The 21925-nt window shown below is 40.7% G+C and overlaps 1 protein-coding gene and 1 pseudogene across 2 annotated transcripts in view; one reads left to right on the top strand and one right to left on the bottom strand.

Moving 5' to 3' along the window:
* Window positions 1-11003: 11003 nt before the first annotated feature.
* On the bottom strand, window positions 11004-16144 carry LOC109554866 (suppressor of cytokine signaling 6-like; annotated as a pseudogene).
* Window positions 15985-21925, top strand: part of OGT (O-linked N-acetylglucosamine (GlcNAc) transferase) — a 42392-nt gene continuing 36451 nt past the window's right edge. The window contains exons 1-3 of one of the 2 annotated variants that reach the window (XM_070783751.1): window positions 15985-16244; window positions 19661-19811; window positions 20681-20924. In XM_070783751.1, the coding sequence (XP_070639852.1) occupies window positions 16208-16244; window positions 19661-19811; window positions 20681-20924 (432 nt within the window). In that variant the 5' untranslated portion in view covers window positions 15985-16207. Of the gene's footprint in view, window positions 16245-19630; window positions 19812-20680; window positions 20925-21925 lie in introns of both variants that reach the window. The other variant, XM_070783750.1, reaches the window with a different exon arrangement.

Genomic DNA, 21925 nt, shown 5'->3' with positions numbered 1-21925 from the left:
GAAGGGAATGGCAAACCACTTCAGTATTCTTGCCTCAAGAACCCCAGAACAGTATGAAAAGGCAAAAAGATGTGACACTTGCAACTGTCACAACATTGTAAATCAACTACACTTCAATAAAAAGTAAATAAAAGGAAATGCCTGAAAATAAAAATAATATTACCTACAAAACCAACAAGGATCTACTGTATAGCACAGGGAACGATACTCAGTATTTTGTGATAATCTAGACAGGAAAAGAATCTGAAAAGGAATATATATATATATATACATACATACATACACACACATACATACACACACATATGTATTTATAACTGAATCACTGCGCTGTATACTTGAAACTAACACAATATGGTAAATCAACTATACTTTGATTAATAAATAAAAATAAATTTTAAAAAAGAAAGAGGGACTTCCCTGGTGGTCCAGTGGCAAAGACTCCATGTTCCCCATGCAGGGGGTCCAGGTTTGATTCCTGGTCAGGGAGGTAGATCCCACATGCTGCAACTAAAGATTCTGGATGCCCCAATGAAGACTGAAGACCCCATGTGCCACAAAAAATAAAATTGCCTACAAAAACATAAAATAAAAAGAATAGGAATGCTCAGAAAGGGACTTCCCTGGCAGTCCAGTGGTTAAGACTTCATGCTTCCACTGCAGCAGGCATGGGTTCGATCCCCGGTTGGGGAATTAAGATCCCATATGCTATGCAGTGTGGCAAAAAAAAAATAAGGAATGCTCAGAGAAGTATACAATAACCAGGCAACTGAATGAATTCCATGTGATGGAAACCTAAGAACAAGAACGTTTTGAGGGGGAGGCAATTATATGCACTGTCAAATGCATAGAGAGGTTCGATAACATCAAGACTGAAAAGCTTTGGCAGTTTGGAAGTCACTGGTGACTTTTGCCAAAAGAAAATTCAATAGAAACATTTTTCAGTAGTTTGAGGCATGAATGAATTTGAGGAAGTAGAGGCAGCAAACATAGGCTACTACTACTTGGAGAGGCTTAACCTGAGAAGGTAAGGAGAGTAAGTGGCACCTCATAAAGATTTCGGGTCAGGAAACAGTTTTGTTTTGTTTTGTTTTGTTTTTTAACAGGAGAGACCCAAGCAGGTTTAAGGATAAGAAAAGGTATTATAGATAGAAATCAGAAACAGAAGGGATAATTGATGGGGCAAATTGCTAAAGGAGGTTGAAAAAGATGGCACATAGGGCCCAAGTGGGTGAGTGGATCTTGAACAGGAAGGTGGGATGGAGACAAGGATGGTTGAGAATGTAGGGTTTGTCTGTAGAAGAGATTAGACAATGAATTTAATAACTAGGTGGAGGAGAGAAGGGTGGTTGGTAGAACTGACAGAGTGAGAAGTTTGTGGGGCTGGTTTGGCAGACAGGAAAAGGGAACTGAGGCTGCTGGTGAGAGAGTAGTTCAGGTGATCAAGCATGACATTAAGAAAGGTTGGGAAGAGAAGGAAAGGAGGCCAGGAGGGGCTGGGAGATTGGGAGAAAAAATGGAGGGTGCAAAGGACTAAAGGGGTAAAAGAGGTATATGAGGCAAAAGAACAAGTGTCCTGTGAGACCCTTACTCCTGAGGGATCAGGTGGAGAAGAGATTGTCTCAGAATGGAAAAGTGAAGGGTTCAATGTTAGAGGTGAGCAATTCTAGGCCACAGTAAAGTTCAAGATGTGGTGCTTTGGGTGCAGGTGGCTGAAGTGGAATGGGGAAGGTAATTGAGAGGGCCAAGGGACCCAGAGGTTGCTGGTTGTGTCATCTCCATGGACAATGAGATTTCCTAGTATGAGTACCAGGAATTAGGGAGGAGTGGGAGGTCATGGGCGAGGCACCAGTCTCCTTATTTAAGAAGGGAGGAGTGAAGGATACCTAAGAATTTTCTCAGCAGACTGAGATGGAGAGGATGACCAGTCTAGATAGAACAGATTAAGAAAAGGCATGGTTGGAGGTGTGAAACAGCCTGATATTTTCAGGGAACTGAAACCAATATGAGTGTGAGCACAGAAATGTGGCAGCAGATGAGGCTGGATTAGCAAGTGGGGCTGACATTGGAGGCACAGCCACCGAGAGGTCTTAAGCAGAGCATTGACATCATTCTGATTTGTGTTTTAGATTTTCTAAGGTGAAGTGTGGGAAACTAGAGTCAGGTAGGGTTAGAAACCAGTTAGATATAGTACTGTGCTATTTATAAAATAGATGACTAATAAAGACCTACTGTATAGCACAGGGAACTCTACTCACTATAATTGCCTATATGGGAAAAGAATCTAAAAAAGAAGGGATGTACGTATACATATAGCTGTTTCACTTTGCTGATTTCCTAGGCAAGAATACTGGAGTGGGTTCCCAATTCCTTCTCCAGGGAATTTCTCCGACCCAGGGATCAAACCCATGTCTCCTACATTGCAGGCAGATTCTTAACCATCTAAGCCATCAGGGAAGACCCATGTGCCATGTCACTTCTATATGGGAAAAGAATCTGAAAAAAAAGGGATATATGTATACATATAACTATTTCACTTTGCTGTACAGTAGAAACTAACACAGTATTGTAAATCAACTATATTCGAATAAAAATTTGAAAGAAAGAAAGAAACCAGTTAGAGGGTTCTGGCAATTGCCTGGGCCAGTACCAGGGAAGTGGCACTGACAGAGGAGGTGGAAGATGAATTTCAGAGCTATTTTGATATCACATTTGTGTTTTTGCAGCTCTGCACCCTTTCACCTATTTTCGGCATATGCAGTATGAAGCCTGCTAGGTTTATCCTTTCAGTTTATGTATTTTATGGTCCAGCTCTTCATCATAGAAGCTTTGATATTATCAGTAATGTCTCCATTTTGTCCACTGTATAGGACAGGGTATGCACTTATCAAAGGATTTTGGTCTCAATGAATTTACTTGTCTTTGCTTTCCCCACCCACTACAAAATCTTTCAGTTAATCTGAGGCTAGAATTTGATATCTTGAACATTATGGGATTGGGCTGTTTCCCTCTTTTGTGCTCTATTGCCTGGAGCTCACATGTGGCGAATACGAAGGGCTAGTATGGTATATGAGAGTTGAACTCAGTATGTGAAACTGACAGCCTCTAGTTAGCACTTTGTCTCCTTTTCCAGGGCTACTCTGCCATTTGTGGCAGGTAGGATTCTAATGTGGTCCCCAGGATTCCTGCCCTCCTGGTGAATACACACTTTCTCCCAGATCTTTGCTCAAAAACTAATCTAGGTGCTTCTGTGAGGGGATTATGCAGATGTCATTCAGATCCCAAATCATCTAACTTAAAAAAAAAAAAAAAAAAAAACAAAACCCTAGATTATCCTAAGTGTGCTAACCTAACCAACTGGTCTTTCTTTAGTCACAGAAGACAAATACTGTATGATTTCACTCACATTAATGTAGTCAAATTCATAGAAACAGAAAGTAAAATGGTGGTTTCCAGGGGCTGGGGAAGGGGGAAATGGGGAGTTGTTTAATGAAACTAGAGTTTCAGTTTTGGAAAATTAAAAAGTTATAGAGATCTGTTGCACAACAGTGTGAATATACTTAGCTAGCACTACTGAACTGTACATTTAAAATGGTTAAGATGGTACATTTTGTTATTTTTTATCACAATTTTTAAAAAGTGGAAGAGATGGGGCTCTTTCTGGTGAGTTTCAAAGTGCAAGAGGAATTTGACCTGAGGGAGATTCTCCATTGCTGACTTTGAAGATGGAGGGGACCACGTTGCAAGGAATCGGGGTTGCCTCTACCAGCTGAGAGTAGCTTCCAAGATGACTACCATCAAAGATGTGGAAACTGTGGTCCTATGACCACGAGGAACTAGAATTCTGCCACAACCACATAAGTTTGGAAGAACATCTGAAGTCTCAGATGAGCCTACAGCCTGACATCTTTATTTCAGCTGATGAGACCCTAAGCAGAGGACCCAGTTAACCTGTGCCTGGATTTCTTTCTTTCTCTCTCTTTAAAAAAAAGTATTTATTTATTTGGCTGCACCAGGTCTTAGTTGTGGCATGTGGGATCTATTTCCCTGACCAGGAATCAAACCCGGGCCTCCTGCATTGCGAGCACGGAGTCTTAGCCACTGGACAACCAAGTAAGTCCCTGTGCCTGGATTTCTGATCCATGGAAACTGAAAAAATAAATGTGTGTGTTGTGTGTGTGTTTGGTATATGTTTTTAAATGAAAATTTTATTTATACACTGTATATAGAAGTAGATACATAAATTCTTGTACAATTTATTTCCAAAAGTGTGCAAGAAATTGCTATTATTTATTTACAAACCAAACCACATATTGCAGTCAGTGGACTTGGGATGATAAGTGAGGTACTAAATACAAATGGTTTTACACACCTAATTTGAAACAGAGAAAAAGTATAAACTACAGCAGTCTGGTTTGCAAGTATTAATCTCATGACACACCATGATTATAAAGTTTCTAACCCAACATGTGTACTTATCACAAATTCCATAAGGATTTTTCATCATGTATAGATGTAGAGTTTGTAACACTTTTCAGAAACAGCAACTAAACATTTTGTCATGTCATAATTGATTAATAAAGGGTGATTATAAAAAAAAACTTTCTTTACCAGATTAAAAAAGTACTAAAAGAAACGAAATTTGTGATTACTAGCATATCAACACTTTATTTTAGAAATGCAAAGTTATTTATGGAACTGGCAATTGTTCTTTATTGAAGTATTCAACAGAACTGTCACTGCTGATAGTATGATTTCATTTTTCAAAGTAAGAGTTCACATTTGAAAACCAAGGACCTACTGTATAGCACAGGAAACTATATTCAATATCTTGTAATAACTTACAATGGAAAAAAAAACTGAAAAAGAATATATATATATATATATATATGTATGTATGTATAACTGAATCACTGTGCTGTACACCTGAAACTAACACAACACTGTAAATCAACTACATTTCAATTAAAAAAAAAAGAGGATTCACAGAGTCCCCTGGTGGCCTAATGGTTAGGAGTCTGAGCTTTCACTGCCGTAGCCTGGGTTCAATCTGTGGTCAGAGAACTGAGATCCCACAAGTGGAGCAGTGCAACCAAAAAAGAAAAAAAATGTTGATGAAAAGCCATTACAATATCCTGCTGCTGCTGCTAAGTCGCTTCAGTCGTGTCTGACTCTGTGCGACCCCATAGATAGCAGCCCACCAGGCTCCCCCGTCCCTGGGATTCTCCAGGCAAGAACACTGGAGTGGGTTGCCATTTCCTTCTCCAATGCATGAAAGTGAGAAGTGAAAGTGAAGTCGCCCAGTCGTGTCCGACTCCTAGTGACCCCATGGACTGCAGCCCACCAGGCTCCTCCGCCCATGGGATTTTCCAGGCAAGAGTAGTGGAGTGGGTTGCCATTGCCTTCTCTACATTACAATATATATGTATAAATACCTATTATTGAATCATTCATAAAGCAATATCTCTCACAACATGAAATGTACAATAATTAAAACCAATTTCTGAAGGCATTTATATATATATATATATATATATATATATAGTTTATATTTATTTATTTGGCTGCATTGGATTTTAGTTGCAGCACACAGGATCTTTGCTGCCTCACGTGGAATAGAACCCTAATTCTCTAGCCGGGGCATGCTCAGGCCCCTGAGTACTCAGGCTCAGTTGCTCTGTGGTGTGGGGGATCTTACTTCCCCAACCAGTAATCAAACCCGTGTCCCCTGCATTGCAAGGCAGATTCTTAACTACTAGACCACCAGGGAAGTCCCTCTGAAGCCATTTTATAGAGGAAATTATTGTTTTAATTAATTAATTTATTATTTTTGGCTGCCTTAGGTCTTCGTTGTTTTTGTGCTGACTTTCTCTAGTTGCAGTGCACAGACTTCTCATTGTGGTGGCTTCTCTGGTTGCAGAGCACAGGCTTCAGCATCTGCAGGCTTCAGCAGTTGCCCCATGCATGCTCTAGAGTGAGGGCTCAGTAATTATGGTGCATGGGCTTAGTTATTCCACTGCATGTGGGATCTTCCTGGATCAGGGATTGAACCCTTGTCCCCTGCATTGGCAGGTGGATTCCCAGGGAAGTCCTCTGAAGGCATTTTAAACAAAATGTTTGAACTTCTAACTCTAGCAGAGACATTGCACATAATCTAATTAAGATTTTAGTAACATATCTTTTTATCCAGTTTCAATAATACTGGCCCAGAAATTATATACATACACACACACACACACACACATATATATATATACTTTTTTTTTTTTACTTGTTTTGGTCACGTAGCTTGCAGGATCTTAGTTCCCTTACCAGGGATTCAATCTGGGCCTTTGGCAGTGAGAGTGCAGACCACTGGATCACCAGGGAGTGCTCACTTCAGCAGCACATATACTAAAATTGGACCACCATGAAATTCCTTCCCTTCCATTTTTAACTAGACTCTTTGAGTATCATGTAAAATTAACCTTTTACATTCTGTTGTACTACCTATGTTTTCAGTTCAGATCAGTTGCTCAGTCGTGTCCGACTCTTTGCAACCCCATGAATCGCAGCACACCAGGCCTGCCTGTCCATCACCAACTACTGGAGTTCACTCAGACTCACGTCCATCGAGTCAGTGATGCCATCCAGCCATCTCATCCTCTGTCGTCCCCTTCTCCTCCTGCCCCCAATCCCTCCCAGCATCAGGGTCTTTTCCAATGAGTCAACTCTTCGCATGAGGTGATCAAAGTACTGGAGTTTCAGCTTTAGCATCATTCCTTCCAAAGAAATCCCAGGGCTGATCTCCTTCAGAATGGACTGGTTGGATCTCCTTGCAGTCCAAGGGACTCTCAAGAGTCTTCTCCAACACCACAGTTCAAAAGCATCAATTCTTCGGCGCTCAGCCTTCTTCACGGTCCAACTCTCACATTCATACATGACCACAGGAAAAACCATAGCCTTGATTAGACGGACCTTTGTTGGCAAAGTAATGTCTTTGCTTTTGAATATGCTATCTAGGTTGGACATAACTTTCCTTCCAAGGAGCAAGCGTCTTTTAATTTCATGGCTGCAATCACCATCTGTAGTGATTTTGGAGCCCAGAAAAATAAAGTCTGACACTGTTTCCACTGTTTCCCCATCTATTTCCCATGAAGTGATGGGACCAGATGCCATGATCTTAGTTTTCTGAATGTTGAGCTTTAAGCCAACTTTTTCACTCTCCACTTTCACTTTCACCAAGAGGCTTTTTAGTTCCTCTTCACTTTCTGCCATAAGGGTGGTGTCATCTGCATATCTCAGGTTATTGATATTTATCCCGGCAATCTTGATTCCAGCTTGTGCTTCTTCCAGCCCAGCATTTCTCATGATGTACTCTGCATAGAAGTTACATAAGCAGGGTGACAATATGCAGCCTTGACGTACTCCTTTTCCTATTTGGAACCAGTCTGTTGTTCCATGTCCAGTTCTAACTTTTGCTTCCTGACCTGCATACAGATTTCTCAAGAGGCAGGTCAGGTGGTCTGGTATTCCCATCTCTTTCAGAATTTCCCACAGTTTATTGTGATCCACACAAAGGCTTTGGCATAGTCCATAAAGCAGAAATAGATATTTTTCTGGAACTCTCTTGCTTTTTCCATGATCCAGCTGATGTTGGCAATTTGATCTCTGGTTCCTCTGCCTTTTCTAAACAAGCTTGAACATCAGGAAGTTCATGGTTCACATATTGCTGAAGCCTGGCTTGGAGAATTTTGAGCATTACTTTACTAGCGTGTGAGATGAGTGCAATTGTGCGGTAGTTTGAGCATTCTTTGGCATTGCCTTTCTTTGAGATTGGAATGAAAACTGACCTTTTCCAGTCCTGTGGCCACTGCTGAGTTTTCCAAACTTGCTGGCATATTGAGTGCAGCACTTTCACAGCATCATCTTTCAGGATTTGAAATTGCTCCACTGGAATTCCATCACCTCCACTAGCTTTGCTCGTAGTGATGCTTTCTAAGGCCCACTTCACTTATATAGTGTTAGAACCTAATAATTTCAGATTGTATTATAACAGGGCCTATTTCTTTAAAGTATTTTATAATACAGCTTCACAAAGACACAATAAAAATTGTCTTTCTGAATAGAACAGTATTGACATTTTCCCTCTAAAACAACACAAAATTTAAAAAAATTTAAACATTTAAACAAATAATCCATGTAAAAAATGGGCAGGTGACCTGGACAGACATTTTTCCAAAGAAGACATATGAACAGGCACATGAAAAGATGCTCAACATTGTTAATCATCAGGGAAATGCAAATTAAAACTACAGTGAGATATCACCTCACACCTGTCATAGTGGCTGTCATCAAAAAGAACACAAATAAATGTTGGCAAGGATGTGGAGAAAAGGAAACCCTCATACACTGTTGGTGGGGAGAGGGGAGGGAAGAGGCAAGAGGTAGGGGATTAAAAGGTACAAACTACTATGCATAAGATAAATAAGCTACAAGGATATATTGTACAGCACAGGGAATACAGTCAATATTATATAATAACTATAAATGGAATATAAACCTTTAAAAATTGTCACTATATTGTACACCTAAAACCCTATATAATATTGTACACCACCTATGCTGCTGCTGCTAAGTCGCTTCAGTCGTGTCCGACTCTGTGCAACCCCAGAGACGGCAGCCCACCAGGCTCCCCCGTCCCTGGGATTCTCCAGGCAAGAACACTGGAGTGGGTTGCCATTTCCTTCTCCAATGCATGAAAGTGAAAAGTGAAAAGTGAAAGTGAAGTCGCTCAGTCATGTCCGACTCCTAGCGACCCCATGGACTGCAGCCTACCAGGCTCCTCCGTCCACGGGATTTTCCAGAGAAGAGAACTGGAGTGGGGTGCCATTGCCTTCTCCGACATCAACTATACCTCAATAAAAAAATAGTAAAGTAAAATAAAAATGTGTTTCAGGGAAGTCCAAAGACTTCTGTGCACCATGGTTTCACACAAAGCACATGTAAATGCTTCTAGAACATGGAAAAGTCATTCCAACAGTTACTATTAATATACACTGGCTCTCTGACAACACGTGCCATCTAATATAGATGCACAAGATTTTTAACTCACTCTAAATACATTTTAAATTGTTTAAAAATAAATAACTTTCCAAAAGAATGGTTTAAATGTATTACATTAATTTGATAACAAGACTGTGTAATAATTCTTAATATGAATAGCTTATAGTGAACACAAGTGGTATTATTATAATAGTCTCCATCTTCTTATTAGGTGAAAACATATCAGAAAATGAGAGATGAGTTTCCACAACAAGGTATAATCAGCATCTGCCAAAACTCAGTATTTTCCTCTCAAGTCAAAAGAAATAGTGCCATGATATTATGGCTTTGTGCCTTTTCTTGGTAATATCTCAATTCTGACCTTAAAGAACAAATAGAGAAAAAAGTAGGGATACAGATATGTTTGAATGACAAAGCAAATAAATTTGACTTAAGACTTTTACCCTTGTGGTTAAATGAGGCTAGGGAAAACTTAGTGACAAAGGAGAAACATCTTGAATTACATGTGTCATCTTAGATAGAAACATTTTTCTTGTGCAAATGGAAACAGGGCAATTCTAGACAGGGCAATATCAAAAGACTATGTTACAGCATTGTGCAATGAATAAACACTCTGCATTTCAAAATAAAAAAATATTAGGGATAATCACCCCCATGACTACTGAATCAGAGGTAAAATGTTTAATGATTCCAAATTACTCAAGACTTGGCTAAATTTAAAATAAACAAGTAAAAAACTTTCAAAAATGGCAGTACATATGATAGGCAATAAGACTTCCATATATCTCATATGGTTTAATATTTTTCTTACACAGTGCTTCAGAATTTCCACACTTTTTTCCACTAGAGTCTTTGGTGGGAGCAGAGGTCAAATCTAGCACATTTTACTAGTGACTACATTAAGGAGAAATATAAATCCAACGGCAAAACAATGTTTTCTTTTTATCTAAGTCAATTCCAATCCTAATGTAAACTTCAATATTGCAAGAGAATCTGCCAATCCATTTATGCAAATTAGTGGTACAATCAAGTTCTACCAAGAAAATGTTGACTAAACTGAAGAAATTGAGATAAAGCGTTCACCAGAGGAAAGTACAGATGTAAAAAATTGCTATCATAGGAATCTAAATTCATGTAATATTTATTTAATAATAGTTCTAGTTCCATAGGTCTTTATATGTTATGTCAATTTGTATCAGTGTTTATAAAGACAGAAAAGGCAACAATTTCTAAATTGGCAGGCTACATTTCTTCAAGATTTTTAAATGCAAGGCCATTTTTATAAAATATAGAAATCATTGGATGAAAATGAAGGCAACAGAAAAACTGAACTTTTCACAACCAAAAAATTAGCACAACCTTAAAAACAATCTAGAAAAAAATTGTCATAAAAGATAAATTGCAGATCTTCATTTTATTACCCAATCTATGTCAATTCACAATTCTAAATCTTTCTACAGTATAAGATTAAAGATCTTTTTTAGTGTATATGTAAATTCTACATTTTATCACATGGGTATGTTTCTTCAACGCTATCTTTTGAAAACAGGCCACTTAAATAGACCACAATTTTTATTCTAAAAATTTCTTTCAGCTTAACTTCAGGTTGCACACAGGTGAAATGTGTTCTCAATGCATAAAAATCACAATGAATAGCAGCAAAGGACTTGGAGGGGCATAGATTAAAGAGAATCTGATAATTTACATTGTCATTGTTTTGCATATGATAGAAGACAACTCACACTTCTCAAACCTTTTGGTTCTTTTTAAAGAACCAAAAATAAACTCAAGACATGTTGGCAATACTTCCTCACCCCTAAACAAATTGGCTATTCTTTTCACTTTAATCTTGAACAGGTATGGCAGCGAAAGATTTTGATAGTAATGTAAGTTTATAAACTATAGTCCAGTTTCATTTCTGGAACCCAAAGTGCAAGATGGAGGGTTCTCCTAATCTTTCAATAATCCTTCATTTTGTTTGGCAAAAGCAGTTTTTAAAATAAATCTATTGTGATATGCTGACATATAACAAAACAGCACAAAGAATGCACTTGCAGGAATCTTGATACTGATTGGTCAGTCTGACAGGGTAAACTGCATATCCAGGTAACGGACGGAGACCTTGAATAACAAAAAGCTCTATTTTCCCAGTCTCTGGCTGAATGTTTAATTAGATCAGCAAATTGTCCATCCACATCTGGTTGTTCATAAAAGCAAAACCTAACATTTGAGCGCTCAATTCTAGTGTAAAGTGTTTTACTATGGAAGTGAAAGCTGGAGCTTAAAAGATAACGGTCATCAGAACTAGCTGGAGCAAGAAAAGAACCATCTGGCATTTTTGCTCGATTTCCTTCCTTCTCCCAGCATGTGATTGGTCCCCAGCACTATCCTTATTTCGCAAGTTTTTTCAACTCCTTTGTAAAGCTTGTCACAACCATAAGACCACTACTTTCCATTGAGTCATAACTCTTGCAACCACAGGAGCAGAGTCAGGATCAAAATTCATATGATAGCACACATGCTTTCAGATACATGGACATCTGTGCTGGTAAGTCCACCGATGTTCATTTGGATTTGATTATTCTGTAATGGTGAGTGTGGAGGGACATCATCATGACTCACTCTTGGGCTTTGCAACATGACACCTGTGGTGTCAATGAACAAGCTATACACAGACGGATCCACAAAGTTCTCTAGGGCAACAACTAGGTCCTCCTCTTCTGGATTTTCATTTTGGGAGAAAGAGTTCTCTCTGGGTTGAGAAGGAACTGCAGAAACTTACATGGGAGAAGTATCCAGACAATAGTTAGGCAATCCTTCCAAATCATACATTACCTCATTTCTAGGCACAGAATATCAAACGCAGTATTTTTTTTAAATAATTTGTTTATTTATTTTTGGTTGTGCTGGGTTTTCATTGCTGCCGAGAGGGCTTTCTCTAGTCGTGGCAAGTAGGGACTGCAGGGTAAGGGAGTCAGAGAAGGTGAGGTTCGGAAAAAGAACAAGAGCGGCACTTTACAGGAACAGATCACTTTTAATGAGGCGAGAAGGGACAGTAGTCAGATTAGTGAGCTGCTGCACTAACCCAAGAAAAGAGTAAGTATGTATAGGCATATATGTGGAAATCTACTGTCTTAAGGGGGCCTGTTCTTCTCCAAGGTTGTTCGGATTAGTTCTCTCTTAAACAGCTGGGGCAAGGAATTTGGAGATACGCCAGAGGCTGGGACGGGCTGGGAGCTGGGCAGCTTAATCAACCTTAATGTCCATTTTTTTCTTCAGGTGAGAGAGTTCTTTGTTTTGCATAGAATGGTGGGGAAGCCGGGAGGGTATTTTGAGCCGTGTCACTTTCCTTCAAGGACTACCCTCCATTGTGGTGCCCTAGGTTCTCATTGCTTCTCTAGTTGAGGAGCACAGGGCTCTAGGTGCATCCGCTCAGTTGTTCGGAGGCAAGTGAAATCTTCCCAGGTCAGGGATCAAACCTGTGTCCCCTGCACTGGCAGGCAAATTCCTAGCCCCTGTACCAGGAGGGAAGTCCCAAGCGCAGCCTTGAGGCGTAAGTCCAATAACTACAGGTTCGTGTTCATTGAGGGAAGATGCAAATCTCCATTCTGAGATTCTGAACTCTTCGATTATTTTGTTCTCAGCATACAGTTTCAGTCTGAAGACTGAAAATATTTTCAGACATCATTCTGTGTTGGATCTGGATTGGAAGAATGAACCAAGACTTTGAATCTTACTTCCTCCATTTTGATACAGGCCTCCTCAGAGTTTGCCGGTCAAGAGGCTAAGGGGTAGGACTATAGTGATGATTGCTAAGGGAAGTGGACCTTATTGATCTTTCAGAAGTCACATCTTTAAAAACTACTGGTGCTGAGGAGAGGAAACCGCATCCTCATCTGGCAGAGCTCCCAGAGGATGTGATCCTCTTGCCTTTTTGCTTTTGTTCTGCAGAAAGCCGCCTTTTTAAGGTACCCATTAGGCTTTCACTCTTTGATCTATTTTGTTCTACCTTTTTCATCTTCCCTGTTGCTATCCCAGCTGGCCATGTCTTTACCATAGCAGCTACCAAATAAGGAATCATGTTTTCCAAACTCACTGGCTAGTGATGGTTGCTGTGCTACCATGAAATCAGTTTCATCCTTTTATTCAGGTTCAACGATTTCTGGAAAGTTTTAAAACAAATTTTCTTCGTTATGACTGGTTAGCTAATCCGGGAGGTGGAGGCCAATCTCTCTCTGGAACAGTATCCACAAACATCTGATGAACCTGCGGTGGTACATCTGTGTATTCTTACAGCTTCATTGAACCGTTTGGCGGCGGTGGCCAGAGCGTGTCTCAGGCTCCCTCACTGATTGCTGGCGCAACTGCTGCGAAATATGTATTTGTTTCAAGCCGCTAAATTGGTGGTAATTTGCAAGACAGTAACAGAAAACTAATACACCATTAGCGGTGTTATTAGGGTGGCAAAGTTTGGGATTGCGGTGGAAGAAGCATCTGGTTTGTTTTAGATGATTCTGAATTTTGAATTGCTACCCATAAAAGGGAGAAAACATAACAAAACACTAAACAGAAATCGGTGTGAAAGAGAACACACAAAAGCACCCCCTTCAACGCCTAGATCAGGCCTTCTTGGTCACCCTTCTCCAGCCTGAAGTGACTGTTCCCTCCTCAGATATTTACAGACACTGATGTATTTTATCACCTTTATAATGCTCTTCTTTTTTATGCTCTAGAGGCTGTCTGTGTCTAACTAACTGGGTTTCAATTTCCTTGAGGGCAAAGATCTTCTCTTGTTGATTTTTCCATCTCCCACAGTGCCTTGCACAGACTCTAGTAAATGTTACTTGATTGGCCAAAGAAGATGGTTTTATCTGATAAGTCCTTCAAACTAAACCCTCCAGGTGCTACTCCTGGAAAGCACCTGGAGGGGGTTCTTGAGATTCCAACGGGGGGGGGGGGGGGCGGGCGGTGTTTCCTTATTGATTCACAGTGAGCCCCACCACCCAGCTTTCCCCAGAAGCATCCCTTGACTCCTCTCTCAGGAGAAGGAAACTTAGATACAAGTATGGATGGGCCAAATAGCTGGCCCAGCTGGCAACATAACCTGGCATTGAAGGAGAATTTTACTTAATTAGCTAAGCACCCTCTAATCAGGAAGGCCTAAACATCTGCCAGTGGAATTTGAGAAGTCTGTTATAAAAGTTGAAAAGCTGATTTTATTCACCACAGATCAAACACTTGTACTGAGGGTTGGGGCACCAGGGGGGAGTCAGGAGTCGGGGGAAGGTTTTACCAGTTAAATCAAATTAAGAGAAGAAGCTGGTATCCAATTTCCAGGAGAGTTTGTGTAGTGAACTTTTTCACTGCACCTGACTTTTAATTATGGATATAATAGAAGAAACTATCAATATTAACATTTTTTCTGCACTCATATCCATAATTAACAGTATGTGAACTGTCTCAAAGAAATTAAAGCAAAATTTGAGGACCTAAGTTTTTTAAAAAAATAAGTGTGGTCAGATGACTAGGTAGTAGAAACATTTTGAATAAACTCACGGATTTGTTGTCTTAGATCAAGGACTATTTTTTTTGGAAATAAAAAGGCTCTGAGAGACCCAGCTTCTTGCCTTCATTGGTTTGTAATTTCTTGCTAATGTGGCAAGCTACTTTAATCCTTTCTGGAACAAGGGATGCAATATAAATTAATACCAATGTGACAAAACGTCTGAACAGTGGACTTGAAACTGCAGGAGGATCATAAAGAACTGATTTGTTCAAGGAAGCGGAGCAGTTTAGTCTCTATTTAGATGTGTGGTTTAGGTAGATGGCAAATGAATCAATTTATCATTGTTGAGCTGCCTTGAGTTAAATGGTATTACTGATTGTAATAATTTGCAAAGCAATGTGGTGGAAATGAAGTCAACTCGGAAGGGTCATGGATTTCGAAGAATATGAATCTTTAACATTTTTATGGCTGTTGCCTTTGCAGTGCAAACTGTCAGCATGTCCCTGAGTTGTGAAGCATTTGCCGTAATACTGTGGGCAAAATTATCGTGAATAGCAAGAGGATTTGGAACTTTCGGGCTATATGGCCAAAATCTGAGATGCTTGGGTTCATTTGGCCCTGAGAAACTCAATCCTTTTAATCAAAGCGCTTAAACCAATGGCTGGAATCAGAACTAAGACGTGTTCAAATTGGAACTCTCCACTGTTTTGAATTCTAGCCTTTGAAATATAACCATTTACATTTACTTGCTCAGAATTGATTCATCATCTTGCAACTATACGAATGAAGTTGATGAAACTTGTATACCCCTTTTGCATTCCTATTAAAATCTATGCTCTTTGCTAGGTAGTAGACTATACCACGGAGAAGGCAATAGCAACCCACTCCAGTACTCTTGCCTGGAAAATCCCATGGACGGAGGAGCCTGGTGGGCTGCAGTCCACGGGGTCCCTGGGAGTCGGACACGACTGAGCTACTTGACTTTCACTTTTCATTTTCACGCATTGGAGAAGGAAATGGCAAGCCACTCCAGTGTTCTTGCCTGGAGAATCCCAGGGACGGGGGAGCCTGGTGGGCTGCCGTCTATGGGGTCACACGGAGTCGGACACGACTGAAGCGACTTAGCAGCAGCAGCAGCAGACTATATCACTGGCAAAATTATCATTCAAGTGTACAGTTTCTTTTAAACCATCCGCTTCGCTAGTAAAAAAAAAACTTGGTCGCTCCCGTCCCAGACAGTGCCCTAACAGCCAGTCGGGCTGACACGGCTGCTCGCATGCGCTCTCGACATAATCGTGTTTGTCGCAATGGGCCCTGCGCGGAAGGTTACATAGGACCGATTGACTTTGATTATAGTCATTTTGTTGGTAGCACTGGTTACCGCGCAACTTCCGCGCTGGTACTTGATTGTAACAGAAAGTAGTTCCGGTCCGTGTTGTTTCGGCCGAGGAGCCGTCGCCGCCATTTCAAGACCGTGAGAGGTAGATGGCCAACCAGAGTTCTAGGGTTCGAAGGCTGTAACTGTTGCTGCTGCTTAAGCCTGCCAAAGCACTGGTAGGGCTGCTGCCTTCGTGCTACTACCTCTAGAAACATTGCCAGTAGTGGCGGCTGCAGGATTCAATCACCCACTTCTTGCACTCGCTCTAGAAGCTCCAGATGGCGTCTTCCGTGGGCAACGTGGCCGACAGCACAGGTACCGGTGTCTGTTCTACTTTGGCAGACGCCCCCTTGGGGTCTCGCGCCGTCCTTTGCCTCTCATCACTCCCTCCCCTCTGGCCATCCCCATTGCATCAGTGGCATCGCTAAGCTTTTCGGCGTCTAGCGGCATCTGATCTGGGTTTTCTGCTGTCGTCCGTTCCTAAAACATTTTCTTTCGCTTGCTTGCTTTTTGCTTCCTTTCTTGCTTTGTAATCCTATACATTTTCTAGCCTTCTGTCTCTCGGGACCCTTCTACACCTGCGCGCTTAGACTGTCTCAGAATGGACTGCATTGGAATCCCTGCCCTTCTCGCTGCCTTTCATTCTCCTTCGCAGTCGTTTTCTCCCCAGTTCAGCTCACCGCCCCCTTCTCTTCCCCCTCCACCCCGCTCCCCTTAGCCCGATTTGGTGGTCCTCTGTCAATCGAGGGCGGAGGTGCCGTTCCAGTGTAATCGTATCCTCACTTTGCATCACCCCCAAGGACGAGCGCAAGCTCCTGGGTGCGCTCCGAGTCACCTCTCCAACGGGGGATTTTGAGCAGCACCGCGCCTGGCAGCGCCTGTGTGCTGTGCCTTGGGTTGAGCGGTCCCGGTTTCGACTGGAAATTTCCAGGGGTTCTTTTTGCCATCGCCCAATTCCACTCGCTGCCCCCAGCCTGGATTTCCCACCCTGTCCTCCTCCCTCCGCTCCCGCGGGGAGCCACACCCTTTCCTTCTCGAGGTTGCCAGCCCTGCGGTCCGTTTCCTACCCTCGGGGAGAAACCACTCTAGTGCAGGGGCTTCGGCGTTGACCACCCTGCCCGCCAGATTCTCGCTTTGTGTTACTTTGTCCTTGTATTCCTCCGCCGCCGTCTCTGGGTCTTCCATCCCCATTCTTTAGCCCGGTATTTCTTTATTCATAGAGGGTATATTTTTTTGAGTTTTCATCCCTGCTTGAAGAGTTTGTAAAGCAACTGGAGTGTAGCTGCACAAGTGCAAGGCGGTTGCCCTTTTAGACAATTAGTCTGAGAGCATTTACTACTAAAAATAAGAAAACTCCAAATTATAAGAGTGTCCTTCAGCTGCCTTTCCGTATTGAGGCTATTTGGGGCGGGAGGGAGGGGGGGATTGGGCTGCGGTTCTAAGGTTTCCCACGAGGTTATTTTTTTGTTGGTTTCTCAGTTGAGATGTCAAGGGTTTTATTGTTCTTGGACATTGTGCACTAAGAGATGAATCTTCAATTGTATCTTATATTTTGACTGTAGGTAGTGAGATTGGTAGTGTTCCCCTCTCGCTCAGGGATTTTTTTTTTTAAAGATTTAAGAGTCTGTCCTAGATTCTCTTGTTCTAGCTTGCCCTTTTCTTTATTTTTTGGCCGCACCATGCGGCTTGCGGGATCTTAGTTCCCTGGACCAGGCATGGAACCTGTGCTCCCTGCATTGGGAGCGCAGAGTCTTAACCGCTGGACTACCAATGAAGTCCCTGCTTGCCCTTTTCTGCCTGTTATTTTATTTGAGAAAGTTGTCATTTCTAGTGTTAAAATAGCAGATAGGCGGCTTTTGAAAAGTTGATAAAGTATGGGTTAAAAATAAAGAGCAAGGAAGGGAGTTCTAGAGACTTGTTTAAAATGTGATTTTCTAGTTCCTGTAAGAGGTATAGTGAATAGTGAGGTCGCTCAGTCAGTCGTGTCCGACTCTCTGCGACCCCATGGACTGTAGCCTATCAGGTAGCCTCCGTCCATGGTATTTTCCAGGCAAGAGTGCTGAGTGGATTGCCATTTCCTTCTCCAGGGGATCTTCCCGACCCAGGAATCGAACTCTGGTGTCCCTCATTGCAGGCAGACGCTTTACCGTCTGAGCCACCAGGGAAGCCCCAAAATAAATGGAACCGAATTGACCAGGAGCAGAGTGAGCTGGGGAACAATAGCAGTCTGGAATTCTCCAGGCCAGAATACTGGAGTGGGTAGCCTTTCCCTTCCCCAGGGGATCTTCCCAACCCAGGGATCGAACCCAGGTTCCCCACATCGCAGGCGGATTCTTTACCAGCTGAGCCACAAGGGAAGCCCATAAGAGGTACAACAGTCCACAAATGTGGATGCAGGTCTCTCTGCTCTTCACATTAGTGGTCAGCTAGCTGTGCCTTGTTAGGAAATTTACTTTGCTTTCCTGAGTATACAGTTCATTTGCCAGGTCTAATGAGTGAGGGTCTGGGCTCAATATGAGCTTCTCACTTGGACCTTGGTAGAATTTAAGTATTTAATTTGTAGAAAGTTTCTTACTCTGTCTCGTGAAAGTACTGTGGTCAAATTCCCAAATCATGTATCATTGTTTAAGTATTTACACTTGAGACTTAGGCAGCTTGTTGTTGTTTTCCATCTTTGGGCCTTAGCTGTGTATTCTTTATCTTTTTGTATCTGAACAAAGTTACACACAACAAAGTGCATTCATTTATTATTAATTTAGTTGCACTTTATCAGATGGTTTTATATTTTAGCATTTCCCCATTCTTTAAAAAATTCATTGCAGTTGTAGGTAACTGCTTAGTTTATACAGGGTTGTTCGCAATGTTTTAGTCCCTTTAGTCAGTATCAGAGCTCTTTGGAAAATGCTAGTGTTAAACCAGCGTGGGTGGGATTTAGCTAATTTGGTCTCAGTGTGAGTTTGGAATGGTACAGGAAGAATATAATACAATCTTGGGTTTTGATTTAAAATGTTTGACCGCTTTAAATATTTTGGCTCTTGACAGATGAATGCATCTTGTTTATCAGCTGTTTTAAAAATAGCACCTTGACTTTTAGTTTTTTCTCCTTATGCCTGTTTCTAGTGTCACCCTTTAAATAATTTAAAAATTAAGTTGTGAAATAATACAAAAGCATGAATATAATTTAAAGAGTTAACCACACATCTGGTGTCCCCACCCAGCTTAAGAGGTAGATTGTTACCAGTACCCCCCCTCCCCGCCAAATCCAACCTAAAACATGGGACAAAGTATTAAGTTTCCCAGGAGGTTATTCTGACATTATTACATCTATGTGACCTCGCAAATCACATGTTTTATATTTCGTTTCTCTATGTTAACTGAAGTATAAGGAATAATGTTTAGTAGTGAATCTTTAGATGCTACATCTGATTTGTAATTTAAAATACCAAGTATTTTTGGTCATAAAATATAATCTCATTTGCAAATAAATATTTCTGTCTAGGTGGGGAATTCTAAAAATGCCAATTCTGCACCTGCTGTTAACTTGGGGGTATCGATAATGTGCAGAACATTCTAGTGCTTTACATAGTTTCAAGCGTTTTCATCTTTAAGTTTAATATACCATATTTTTACATTTTTTTGTTTGCATTTCTAACTTTTTGTTTTCCCCCCTCCTTCCCTCAAATGTTTTGATGATTCTCCAGAACCAACGAAACGTATGCTTTCCTTCCAAGGGTTAGCTGAGTTGGCACATCGTGAATATCAGGCAGGAGATTTTGAGGCAGCTGAGAGACACTGCATGCAGCTCTGGAGACAAGAGCCAGACAATACTGGTGTGCTTTTATTACTTTCATCTATACACTTCCAGTGTCGAAGGCTGGACAGGTAGGAGATGTGGGGGTGATGCTGGTGATTGCTGCCTCTGAGTGCTGAGCTTGAAAAATGTTACTTAAATATCTGAACTTGAAATTTTTCCAGTTCTGGGTTTCACCTGGAGCCACCAACGCACATCTGCTCTCTTGCCCACTTGTGATAGGCCCAGCTGCCAGTTTTCCTCCCTTCTTTTGTGGTGGTGGTTGTATTATTGGTATAACTAGGGACCTTTTCTAGATTTTTCCACCTACGTCGGCTGCTTTTTTAGAACTCTTTTTCAGGTAATAAATTATTCTTAGTCTACATCTGAGCATCCAGTCTCACCTTTGTAAGATGTGTCACCTTGAGGGACAGAAGTGTTCAGAGATAATAGTGTATATGTTGTGGTAGGAGGCGCATATGTAGTTCAAGTTGCAAATGCCATCATTAAATCATTATGATGTACTACTTTTAGCTAATCAGTTGAATTAATCAAAAGGGAAGAATCTGTGTTCTTGGCCTTTTAATAAATTGTCACTGGCTTATTTAGACATTTAAAGATGTGCATCATTGAATCTTATCAGCAAATGGAAAATGAGACTCATGCACATAGCATTTTCATTCTTGATCTTATTGATCATTGTTTATAATGAGGCAGTTTGGTAATGAGACTAGCTAAGAATTTTATCTCTTAAGAAAAAAGTGTTCCGATTTGAACTCCAAATGCCTCCACGTCTGAAAAACTTTGATTTCCACAATTTTTCCTTCTATGAGCTAGTTAAAAGATAATATATTATTATATAATGAGCAATACACAGGATCTTCAAAAACTGTTGCATAAGGGCCATACCTTCTTTCTGTAACATGCATACCCATGCATCAACACTTTTCCCCTTTTCCAGATCTGCCCACTTTAGTACTCTGGCAATTAAACAGAACCCCCTTCTGGCAGAAGCCTATTCAAATTTGGGGAATGTGTACAAGGAAAGAGGGCAGTTGCAGGAAGCAATTGAGCATTACCGGCATGCATTGCGTCTCAAACCAGATTTCATCGATGGTTATATTAACCTGGCAGCTGCTTTGGTAGCAGCAGGCGACATGGAAGGGGCAGTACAAGCTTACGTCTCTGCTCTTCAGTACAATCCTGTAAGTATAATTTTAATGGTTATTATTTTCCTTTCACAAAAACCTAGAAAGAAACATAGTTTGATACTTTAGACACTAAAATAGGTTTTTTTGCGTGGAATAAAGTCAAGAGTTTGGAAATGTTTAGTTTACTTAAAATGATGAAATTGCTTTGACTCAGAGCTGCGTTGTTGTCTTTAAAAAATTCATTTTATCTAGCAAGTTATTAGCGTAAAAATTACCTTACTGCAAGAGAGTCTTACATCTATTTTTAGAATGCCTGTAAAAGTACAGAACACATGATATTGTTTCTTTAGGCTCTTTTGATTAAATTTGGATACTTTCTGCTATAATGTATTCAACAGGTAATTGACTTTCAAGAAATAGTGGTAGCAGGGCCTTAATCTGTAATATAGACTAGTTAAAATGAGATGTCAATATATGGATCCATAACATGAAAACTAGGCTGCAAATTTTTTCCCTCAATATCCTATTCTCTCTTCTTTCAACATAATCAGAAGTGGTAAAATAGAGGTACTAGTATGCACACAAGGCTTTTGATTAGTTCTTAAAATTTTTTTTTATCTAAATTGCAGATGTTTTCTGGGAAGCAAGTGAGGCCCAGTTGGCGGACACGTTCAGTGTGTTAGGGTCTCTGAAAGGTACACAGAAAAAGTAAGACTTGCCCTTAGAACTTTTGATGTAGTTAAGGAAATAAGATAGATATAAATTTAAGAGGAAAGTGATAGAGAGATTATAGGAATCCAGAAAAAAATTTAGGAATATGTTTCTGAGCTATGTCCTCAACTTTTAGCTTTGCAGCAACCCAGGAAGTGGTAAATAGTTAGCTATTATGGCTACCATTTATTTAAAGTCTACTGTATGCTCAGACACTGCCAGTCAGACATTGGTCTTTCTTAATGCTCACAATGATCTTTCAAAGTAGATGGTATTCCAATTTTATCACTTAAAAGTAATGGAGGGGTTATGTAACTTGGGAGTAAACAGAATGATGAAGTGGA

This window comes from Bos indicus, chromosome X (assembly GCF_029378745.1).
Source record: "Bos indicus isolate NIAB-ARS_2022 breed Sahiwal x Tharparkar chromosome X, NIAB-ARS_B.indTharparkar_mat_pri_1.0, whole genome shotgun sequence".
NCBI lineage: Eukaryota > Metazoa > Chordata > Mammalia > Artiodactyla > Bovidae > Bos > Bos indicus.
Note: the sequence above shows the minus strand (reverse complement) of the source record. Positions and strands in the feature narration are given on the sequence as shown.